Source organism: Cavia porcellus, unplaced genomic scaffold, assembly GCF_034190915.1.
Source record: "Cavia porcellus strain 051 isolate PalLab524CR breed Dunkin Hartley unplaced genomic scaffold, mCavPor4.1 scaffold_32, whole genome shotgun sequence".
NCBI lineage: Eukaryota > Metazoa > Chordata > Mammalia > Rodentia > Caviidae > Cavia > Cavia porcellus.
The window spans coordinates 46,445,648-46,457,125 of record NW_026947515.1 but is presented as its reverse complement, the minus strand read 5'-3'; the positions used below and the strand labels follow the sequence as shown (position 1 = coordinate 46,457,125).

The window sequence follows — 11,478 nt, the reverse complement described above, 5'->3', positions numbered from 1 at the left end:
TGTAGCAGGCACTGACCATGATGCAATGACCAGTGCAGAAAGAACCACTTCTCTCTTGTGACTTCATTTTATTCAGACCACACAGTCACCCTGGAGAGCAGACCAGGTACTACCCACATTATGGTGAATGTGCCTAAGTTCCTGGACTCTGTACATGTGGACACATAATAGGGACGGGGAGTCCCCAGAAGGCACACAGAATGGGGTGATTCATCAGTGTATGAACTGAAGGTGGAGGAAAGGCAAGCAGGATGCACTCCCACTGTCCACTCACTTCTCAGATAGTTATAGAGCAGCACCCTGTGGAGCACCCATGATTAGAGTAACACTGCAGACTCCACTCTCTTTCTCACAGAGGCAACATTCCATGAGGGCTCAACAGGGAGATGTATTTCAGGCTTCCCTGAGTAATGGAGGGCAGGTGGTCACAGCAGTATCCAGCGACTTGTCAGCAGGTGAGGGCTGCCTGGACCAGCCTTAAAGAAGGCAAGGAAAAGGCTGGGGCTGAGCTTTCTGCAGTTGGAGCAGGAGTCTGGTGTCCAACTTCACAGGATGTCCCAGGTGGGCAGTTTGGAGGGAGGCCAGGCCTGCACTGCTGCTTACTCCTGTCCTCCCAGGAACAGATCTTCGCATTTTGGCTACCAGCAGGTGCTGCTGAGAGAGCTAGGACATCCCGCTCAACCTACCTGGCTGTGTCAGACCAACCTGAGTTCACTGAAGCTGAGAACTACAGTACTCTAGGTCTGTGGGTCTCTGGGAGGGCACAGAGCACTTTAGACAGAGAAAGACTCCCATATGTGGGGCCTCCTGCAACTCTGAAGCATGCAGAAGTGAGTGGGGTGAGGCAGAATGGGAAGTTTTGCTGGGGTGGATTTGTGCACACAGTTGTCTCTGACAGGCTCTGGGCTTTCTGGGGCCTGCAAGGAACAAGGATAGTTGGTGATCTTTTCTCTTTTTGCTGGTGCAGGGCTGCCACCTGACTGAGCTCAAGTCCTCTTTGCAGGTCTTGTTCCAGCTCCTCCTCCAGTGACCTTATCAGCTCTAGGATCATTGTGAAAACTATGGTCATGTACCCTGTCATAATTAATTCTAGAGCTGGGGCTGCTTCTGGCTTCACAGTAGATATTCTGAATTCCAACTCCAACATTAAATTCTAAGATAATGTTAATTAAAACTTAAGATTTCCCTAGTTTCAACATGTTCAGTTCAGTAGTACCTAAGTACATCAGCTTTGTAGAATCTTCACATCTGTCAAGTTTCAGCTTTCTGATCAGTGTTGGACCCATCCATACCCCTGCACTCTCCTGCTAGTCCCCACCCACCTTTGACCTTTCTCTTCCTGTGAATTGCTACTTTGGGTCTTTCATGTCAGTGCATCAGATTCTGTTTGGCCAAACATTACTGGAGAAGACTAGCTGCTATTGCCCCTTGTTAGAAGAGAAAACCCCAGATAGACAAAATCTACAGGGAAAATATAGAGAGCATTGTCGATCTACTCATCCTTCTATGTCAGACAAGCTTGTCCATGATTTCAGTAATAAAGGAAGATAGGAGGGGCTGATTCTTCATGTTTTAAAAACAGAAACAATAATAATGTAGAAACCACAACAGAAAATCTTTCCTTACAAGTAGTATTGAGATAGATGATTTGTATTACAGGTATAAAAGAGGTCTCATGTGTCCACTTTGTGAGACATATGATAAATTCATGTAATTCAAAAGAGAATCACCACCCATGATCCACAAATGCAGAGAACACTCAGCTTCTTAATGCTGATTTACGCAGGAACACATCTCTTAAGTATTCTATGCGCCCACCTTATGGCAGGTTACAAAGCAGGTGCTGAACAGCACTGTGGAGATCAAGGTGGGAGAGCAGAGCACTGTCCCACAGCTCCCAACAGAATTCTAAACAGGGGTCCCTGGATCTGGCAAAGCTAAGAATAGAGGATTATCCCACACAGAGAGCTGGATTACTTCAAGATTTATTTGCAAGACTGTAGTGGTTGATTGATTGTGTCATTTTGAGACATTTAGGAGCTTAACTGAATGAGTTTAACAGCTCTACACCCAAGAATGGAGAAGACCCACCCTAGGGTGGCTCATCACCTAGAGGTATAAAAGGGAAGAAGGAAGGACAAATGCATTCCATTCTTGGGAGAAGCTCCAGTCTTCACCTTTGTTTTGGAGGTTGTCTCCTGGCTTCTAGTGTAAACTCTTCAGCTTTCCATCATAGACTTTTCAGCCTTTCATCTTAGAGCCTTTGGCCTTCTGTAACAGACCCATCACCCTGCTGGTGTGGACTTGCATGAGACACTGGGGTGAACTCCAGACTTTGGATTGAATCCTTCAGCCTCCAGTGTGTAGACACCCTCTGCAAGCTTCCTCATCTGACTGTGACTTACCATCTTAAGACTGTTAGGGCCAATGCCACAGGGAAAGAGACCCCAAGGACTCAACTCTTGGTGAGGCAAAAAAGTTTATTTCCATGCGCATGGGGTCCCCCAGGCAAACGAGTGCAGAGGGCCCCAAGGGAATTTGTGCAGGGTTTTTAAGGGCACAAGCGGGAAGCAAGCAGGTTTACAGAAGCAGATCGCATTGGTTAATTTTGAACGGCGCAGGACTTGGCAGATGCTGATTCGAGGGGTCTGGGGCTGTGTAACCATGGAGACTGAGGGTCCTGGTCTGATCTCAGAGTGCCAGGTACAACTCGGTCTCCTTTGAATAGCACATTCCTTTACTTATCTTTATCTTTACAGAGGACAGATCACCTTGTGGTTAATGACTAGCAGATGTATTCCTTCCTGTCCTGCCCCGATATCTCAAGGAGGAATTAGGGAGTGGAACATTCCTTACTGCTCTGTTCTATAGCTCGGGGTGGGGGGTTACATTACAAACGGGGAGTCGATTCTCTCAAGACAATCTTGTTGTTTCATTTACTTTTGTATATCTTGTGTTATATTGGTTTTCTCTAGTAAAACCCTAACACAGATTTTGGTACCTAGTAGTGGGTTCATTTGCTATGACTATACCTGACCGTGTTATTTGCGAGACTTTGGAAATGGCTCATGGGCAGAGTTTGGAATGGTTCTGTTAGACTGGTGTCGCAAGGAAGACTCCAAGGGCCTCGCTCTCATGTAAAAACAATGGGGTTTTTATTATTCCGTGTACACGGGGTCCTCCAAACAGGTGGAAACAGAGAACACCTTACTCGAGCAGGGCTGTGCCTTTTAAGGCCTAAAACCACAAAGCAAGCAAGCATTGTTACAGAAGCCAATCATAGCGATTAGAGCAGAGCTGATGGTGAGCTGTCCTTAAGGGATTAGGTTTTTTAGTGGGGCAAGGGAGTGTCTCCCTAGAAGGGGTGGCATTTCTTAGGAATGGGCGTTTGTCTCATGACTGAGAGATCTGTCTTAGGTTAAGACTGTTTGTCTTAACTGTTTAAGAACACTGGTTCCTGTAGGGGTGGAGCTGTACATACTTTAGCACCACAACCGTTCTATTTGTAGAGGGCAATAATGGTTAGCATATCAATTAGGTAAGATTTTACAATTCTTTACAGAGAGCATTGATTAACATATCAATCTTTTACCCAGGGGAAAAGGAAGACACACATTTACAGTTACAGGTATTACTATGATATAAACGAAGCTATTTTTGTGAAGAATGTACAATCTAATACAATCTGATGCAATTAACACAATTTGTGATGGAGCTTCTGGATAGGGAAGACCCAGGATGTCAGGAGCTATTACCTCAGGCCTTTGTTTTATGGCCTTTAGGAAGTTAAAACTTAACCTAGTTGGATTTGAAGGGAGAAGGGGAAGGGAAGCAGCAGATGGAATGAGCTTTCTTGGTCTCTTCAGTTCAGACATGTCACCTGGATGCATAGAGCTGGAGCAGCTTAGACTGTTCTGTAGAGAAGATTCTGGTCAGAGCTCAGGAGACCAGAAGGCTGATAGTCTGATGGTAAAGACCTGGCTTGTGAGGTTTCTGCTGAGGATTGCACTGGTTGTAGGACTCCCCACGATGTGTGTTATGGTGTAGAGAAAGTTTGTCTGCATTTTGTTCATGCCCAGTGATTTAACCTGAGAATGAATCAAATCACAATGAACTGATTAATCTGCAAAAGGAAATTTCAAAGCAGTGGAATGTAATGCTGAGGTTGTGGCATGGCTATTGTTGGGGGCTTTAGACTGCTTTATGTTGCAAATCAAAGCAAAGAGCTCAGCAGGATAATTTACAACTCTGTGAAGTTAGCCAGAAGGAAAATTCCAGGAAAGCTGTGGATTGTAAAGACAGGGTTGAGACTTTGATTGCTGAGGAGAAACAGAGAGACAAGAAAGATGGTCATGGGAAGCACCGGGTCCCCACACTTTGCAGCTTCAAAACCACAAAAGCGAAAGAATTTGCTCAGAGGAGAAAGTTGCAGAGAATTATGCTCCAAAATGGCAATGGAGGCCATGTGACATTCCAGAATGGTGGCAACATAGAGAAGCTTTTCTTCACAGTCAGATTCACAGAGTCCAGTGATTCAGGCAATTAACCCCTACAGCCAAGAGAGAAAAAAAGCCTGGCTACTGCTCCAGTTGACAGCAAACTTTGGGGGCATCCACAAGGTGTTGATTTTAGGTGCAAGGCAAATGCACAAATTCTGAGGGTAAACAGCTTGCACCATTTGCAAAGTGCCTGGGAGGCCAAGCAATATGTCCCTGAGAGGGCAGTACATAAAGATGTAAGGGTAAAATCAAATGTGCAGTGGAGACCCCAGAAGTTTGGAAAATCCAGGAACATGGATCATCCAAGAAAAGCTGCAAAAACTGAGCAGAGAACATTTAAGAGCAAAGCTGCAGGAACTGATATCCCTGAAAGTGACATGAGAGTGAAACCATCCAAGCCTTTTGGAGCTTCCAACCAGATTGCTTCAAATGCTGAGCATGACTTAATGTTCGCCAAGCTGCATGTTGGACTTGCTTTGTTTCCAATGCTTTATATTCCCCTTCTTGTAACTTTTGGAATGGTAATGTTTATCTTGTGCCTTTGTATTTCAGAAATGTTTAACCTTGTTTCATTTGTACAGGGTGTTACAGTTAACAGTTTGTCATAGATCTTGGAGGAGAATTGGGACCTGGAATTTTCATCAATTCTGCAACATCAATGCTGAGACTTTGCCAACTCTTGGAGATGAAATAAATTTTTTTTTTGTATAAAGGGTATACATAGTCCTGGGGTCCAGGGGTGGAATGTCATGGTTTATGTCTGTCGCCCCCAGGCCTCATGCTGAAAGAGTTAACTTTACAGCTGCAACCCCCGAGCTATCTGTACAAAACAGGAAGGGACTTTCTGCGGGTCCACAGAATGTTCTGTCTCAGTGGGTTAGGCAAGATAAGACTACTGTTCCGGGAACACAGTGACCGGGCTATGACCCCCAGGCACCAAAGTTACCCAACCCTGAGGCCCTCCAATCAGCTCCTGCCAAGCCCTGCGCTGTTCAAAACTAACCAATGTGATCTGCTTCTGTAACCTCGCCTGCTTTGCGGTTTATGCCTTTAAAAACCCTGTGTAACTTCCCTTCGGGGTCCTCCGCACTAGTTTGCTGGACGGACCCCATGTGCATGGAAATAAAGCTTTTTTCCCCTTAGAGACGTGGGTCCTTGGGGTCTTCTTCCCTGCGACACCGGCCTTACATTTGGAGGCCCCAGCGAGATCGTACGTCTCACGGGAGACGATCTCAACGGCTCAGCGTCCCTCTTCGGGTGAGTAAGACCGGCCATATTTTTACTTTCATTTTGGATCGATCCGCTGTTTTCTTTTCGCCCCAGGCCGAACTCCAGCTCTACTCCAGGGGCAATCTCTGTTCCTTGGTGATCGGGGGATGCCCCACACGGTTTTCCGTGACTCACCATCTGCGATAGGATTTTTCTATCAGTCTGGGGAATTTCATTCCCAATCTGTGGTCCGTCCAGGCCAATCTGGAGGCACCTCTTAAGGTGACTCATTTGGTGTGAGACTAATGCGTGAGAGTGAGGTGGCCAGCCTGTTTGTCCTGTGTGTTGTGGCTGTTGTGATTGGTTATTTGTTGTGTCGTGCATATGCTAACCACTCTTTGTCTTCAGAACATCATGGGCAGACGACATCATCCCCATTGTCCCTCACCCTCGACCATTGGTTGGAGGTTCGAGAGAGAGCTCACAATCTCACCTTACAGGTTAAGAAAGGTAAATGGCAGACTTTCTGCTCGTCTGAGTGGCCCACATTCTCCGTGGGTTGGCCACCGGAGGGGACCTTCCACCTTCCCCTCATTTTAGCAGTTAAAGACATCATCTTCCACCCCGGATGAGAGGGCCACCCCGACCAGGTCGCCTACATCTTGGTATGGCAGGACCTCAGGGAGGAACCCCCACCATGGGTAAAACCCTTCCTTCCTCCGCCCGACTCTTCCATACCCAAACTCCTGGCTCTAAAAGGGCCCCCTGCCCCGGTCCTGCCTGACTCCCAACCTGACCTCCCTCTGCTCGATTGTGATCACCCTCCTCCTCGGCCTACTTTGCCTCCTCCTTATGCACTTCCACCACCCGTCTCCCCGCTGGAGTCAGAGGCCTCTCTTCCCTCAGCTCCAACTCTCTCTCTGTGCTCCTCACCTCCCTCTGTGGCCTGCTCTGAGACCAGTCCCCCTGAGCCTAAGGCCCAGCTCGGAACACCCGCAGTAGACAGCGGCCGGAGGACCCGGTCGTCACTCTCCCTCTCCGTCCCTATGGGCCCACTATAAGTGATGGGACAGCGGAGGGAGAAATGCTGGCCCTTCAGTACTGGCCATTCTCATCCTCAGATTTATACAACTGGAAAAATAATAACCCCTCTTTCTCTGACGACCCCTCTAAGTTAACAGGCCTAATGGACTCGCTCATGTTCTCACACCAACCCACATGGGATGACTGCCAACAACTATTGGGGGTCCTGTTCACCACTGAGGAAAGAGATCGAATCCTTCTCGAGGCCCAAAAAAATGTTCCAGGAGATGACGGCAGACCCACCCAGAGACCTGATCAAATTGACGATCTTTTCCCACTAAAGCGCCCCGACTGGGACCCCAACTCTCCTGACGGTAGGCAGCATCTTTCCATCTATCGCCAGACTCTAATGGTGGGTCTCCGGGTGGCCACTAGGCGCCCTACCAATTTGGCCAAGGTAAGAGAAATAACTCAAGGGCCCACAGAGACTCCCTCAGTTTTTCTAGAACGCTTGATAGAGGCTTACCAATGGTACACGCCTTTTGACCCTGAAGATGAAGGCCAACAGGGCTCAATCGCCATGGCCTTCATAGGGCAATCAACTCCTGATATAAGACGTAAGCTCCAAAGGCTAGATGGTCTACAAGACCTAACTCTGAGGGATCTCGTTAAGGAAGCTGAGAAAGTCTACTATAAATGAGAGACAGAGGAAGAAAAGGAGTTAGCTAGAGACAAAAGACGAAACAAGGAATTGGCAAAGGTGTTGGCCACAGTTATTCAGGGTAAGCCTGAGACTGGAAAGGGAAAGCCCAATCGCCCCCCATTAGACCCTGACCAATGTGCATATTGCAAGGAGAAAGGACACCTAATTAAAGACTGTGAGAAGCTTAAAAGAAAGAGAGCCAAAGAAGAACGAGAAAGGCAGTCCTCACAGTGGCAGTGAGCCCCCATGCTCGCCTTAGATGAAGAGGAATAGGGACTTCAGGGCTCGGTTCCCCTCCCCGAGCTCCGGGTAATGTTTAAGGTGGAGGGGACTCCCGTGGAATTTGAGGTCGACACGGGAGCTGTTTACTCAGCCCTTCAGGCCCCCTTGGGAGCCCTTTCAACCAAGAAATCGCTAGTTCAAGGGGCTAACGGAAGCAAATACTGCTCATGGACCACCGAACGCACAGTCGACCTGGGAAAAGGAAAAGTAAAACATTCCTTCCTGGTCATCCCAGAATGCCCTGCTCCCCTGTTAGGAAGGGACCTGTTAACTAAATTAGGGGCAAAGATTTCCTTTGAGCCCCAGGGACCTCAGGTGACATTCCGCAACCCGAAGGTTGAACAGCCCATAGTCACAATATTGACTCTGAAGTTGGAAGATGAATATAGGCTCTATAATGATCAGAGTCTTCAGCCTGTTCCTCCTGCTTGGTTAGCTAATTTCAAAGACTCCTGAGCTGAAACGGCTGGATTGGGACTAGCCAACCAACAGCCACCTGTGGTGATCACTCTAAAGGCCACTGCCTCCCCCGTCCGAGTTAGACAGTACCCCATTGGCAGAGAAGCCCACCAAGGAATCAAGGTACATATACAGAGACTTTTAGATCAGGGGGTATTAACCCCCTGTCGATCTGCATGGAATACACCACTACTCCCTGTTAAAAAGCCAGGAACCAATGATTATAGGCCAGTACAGGATTTGAGAGAGGTCAACAAAAGGGTGGAAGACATCCACCCCACTGTGCCAAACCCCTATAATCTCCTCAGTGGCTTAAACCCATCCAGAACCTGGTACACTGTCCTAGATTTGAAAGATGCCTTTTTCTGCTTACCCCTTCATAAGGACAGCCAATCTCTGCTTGCGTTTGAATGGACAGACCCAGACTCCAAAATAAATAGACAGTTGATGTGGATGCGCCTCCCCCAGGGATTCAAGAACAGCCCAACTATCTTTGATGAGGCTCTCCACAAAGATCTAGCTCCATTCCGGGCTCAACACCCGGACCTCACTCTACTTCAATATGTGGACCACTTGCTTCTGGTGGCAGATACAGAGAAGGACTGCAACAACGGGACCCAAGATCTCCTACATGAGTTGGCCGCTCTAGGATACAGGGCATTGGCAAAAAAGGCTCAAATCTGCAAGTGAGAGGTAATCTTCCTGGGCTACACCCTAAGGGAGGGAAAGAGATGGCTCACTGAGGCTAGAAAACAGACTGTGGTCCAGATCCCCACCCCCAAAAGCCAAAAACAGCTTCGAGAATTTCTGGGTACGGCGGGGTTTTGTCGGCTGTGGATCCCAGGATTCGCATCCTTGGCAGCTCCCCTTTACCCATTGCTTAAGGGAGGATCACCCTTTGTCTGGGGGAAGGATCACCAACAGGCCTTCGATGCCATCAAGCGAGCCCTCCTATCTGCCCCGGCCCTAGCCCTACCTGATATAAATAAGCCCTTCACTGTCTTCATCGAAGAGAAAAAGGGAATAGCTAGAGGAGTGCTGACCCAGACCATTGGGCCATGGAAACGACCGGTGGCTTACCTCTCAAAGAGACTAGATACCGTGGCAAACGGATGGCCACCATGCTTAAAGGCCATTGCAGCAGCGGCCCTGCTCACTAAGGACGCTGACAAACTGACTTTGGGACAAAAATTAACAATTATTGCCCCACACACGCTAGAAAGCGTCATCCGCCAACCTCCCGATAGGTGGCTCTCAAATGCCTGGATCACACGTTACCAAAGCCTCTTACTCAACAAAGACAAAATAACCTTTGGGCCCCCGGTGACCCTCAATCCAGCAACCCTACTACCAGAAGAAACTCCAGAACCAATTCTTCATACCTACCAAGATATCCTGGCAGAGGAAACCGGGGTGCGATCAGACCTGTTGGATTACCCCTTGCCCGATGCTAAGGTGACCTACTTCACTGACGGGAGTAGCTTCTTGATTCAAGGTAAGCGATATGCTTTTGGGGCGGCCGTGACTGATCATTCCAATGTTATCTGGACAGCCAGACTAGAAGATGGGTCCTCGGCCCAGAAGGCCGAACTGATCGCTCTTACTAAGGCTCTAGAGCTCGCCACGTGAAAGTGGGCAAACATCTACATGGACAGCCGATATGCTTTTGCAACGGCCCACATCCATGGGGCCATATACCGCCAGCGGGGACTCCTGACCTCTGCAGGCAAAGAGATAAAACACAAACAGGAGATTCTTCAACTGTTGGCTGCAGTCATGTTACCCCAGAAGGTGGCAATAACACACTGTAACAGCCATCAAAAAGGAACTGATCCCATTACAAAGGGAAACAACCTGGCCGACCAGGCAGCGAAATCTGCAGCTATGGGTAGCTCACAGATGTTGGTGACTGATATCAAAAATCCTCCTAAAGAGGAAGCTCAAATTAACCAAACCTCTGAGGTGTCAGACCTGACTGCTTACATTCAACAGGCCCACCAGCTCACCCACCTGGGGGTTAAGAAGCTATGTCTATTGGCCCAATGCCAAGATTTTCCTGGGGTATCTCCCACTGCCATACATCAGGTTGCCACACGGGTTGTGACTAACTGCAAGGCTTGTCAATTAACCAATGCCTATCCTACTAAGCTGGCCCCAGGCAAAAGACTATGCGGTTCCAGGCCTGGACAACACTGGGAAGTAGACTTTACTGAAGTTAAACCTGCCCGGTATGGACTAAAATATCTGTTAGTCTTTGTGGACACCTTTTCCAGATGGATTGAGGCCTTTCCTACCAAAAAGGAAACTGCTGCCATAGTCACGAAGAAGTTGATAGAAGAAATTTTTCCCTGGTTTGGACTACCAAAGGTAATAGGGTCTGATAATGGGCCGGCGTTGTCAGGGATTGGCCAACATATTGGGGATTGATTGGAAAGTCAGGGATTGGCCAACATATTGGGGATTGATTGGAAATTACATTGTGCTTATAGACCGCAAAGTTCAGGACAGGTAGAAAGGATGAATAGAACTATTAAGGAGACCCTCACTAAATTAGCTCATGAGACTGGCTTAAAAGATTGGACGATGCTCCTGCCTTATGCTCTTTTTCGCGCGCGGAATATTCCATCAGTCAAACCTCCTAACCTCACTCCCTTTGAGATCCTCTTTGGCACTCCACCCCACATTCGGGATCTCACTCCCTTGACTAAACATTCCACCCTGTTACCAACCTCCTTGTCTGACAGGCTCATCACCCTTGACCTCCTACAAAGGGATTTGTGGACACAGCTAGCCTCAGCCTACGCTCCCAGCGAATCTCCCATACCACATCCATACCAGGCGGGAGACTTCATGCTCGTCCAGCGCCACCAACAAGAGACCCTACAACCTCGCTGGAAAGGACCATACCAGATCCTACTAACCACCCCCACAGCGGTAAAGGTTGACGGCATCGCCTCTTGGATCCATGCGTCGCATCTGAAACCGGCTTCGGCACCAGAGGACGGTCACTGGGAACTCAAACGGTCTGATAACCCCCTGAAGCTAAAGCTGCACTGCTTAACCCCCTCCCTCAACAGGACCTTTAAGATTAAAGGTTATTCACAAGAAAAGGGGGAAATGAAAGAGTTAACTTTACAGCTGCAACCCCCGAGCTATCTGTACAAAACAGGAAGGGACTTTCTGCGGGTCCGCAGAATGTTCTGTCTCAGTGGGTTAGGCAAGATAAGACTACTGTTCTGGGAACACAGTGACCGGGCTACGACCCCCGGGCACCAAAGTTACCCAACCCTGAGGCCCTCCAAT

General features: G+C 48.3%; 1 protein-coding gene across 1 annotated transcript; it reads left to right on the top strand.

Annotated features, from left to right (window-relative positions):
- Window positions 1–367: 367 nt before the first annotated feature.
- LOC134474362 (uncharacterized) lies at window positions 368–9,804 on the top strand. The gene is given in 5 exon segments (XM_063242084.1): window positions 368–455; window positions 5,643–5,756; window positions 6,117–6,632; window positions 6,665–8,861; window positions 8,961–9,804. Coding segments are annotated over 5 exon segments (3,759 nt in total).
- Window positions 9,805–11,478: the final 1,674 nt, after the last annotated feature.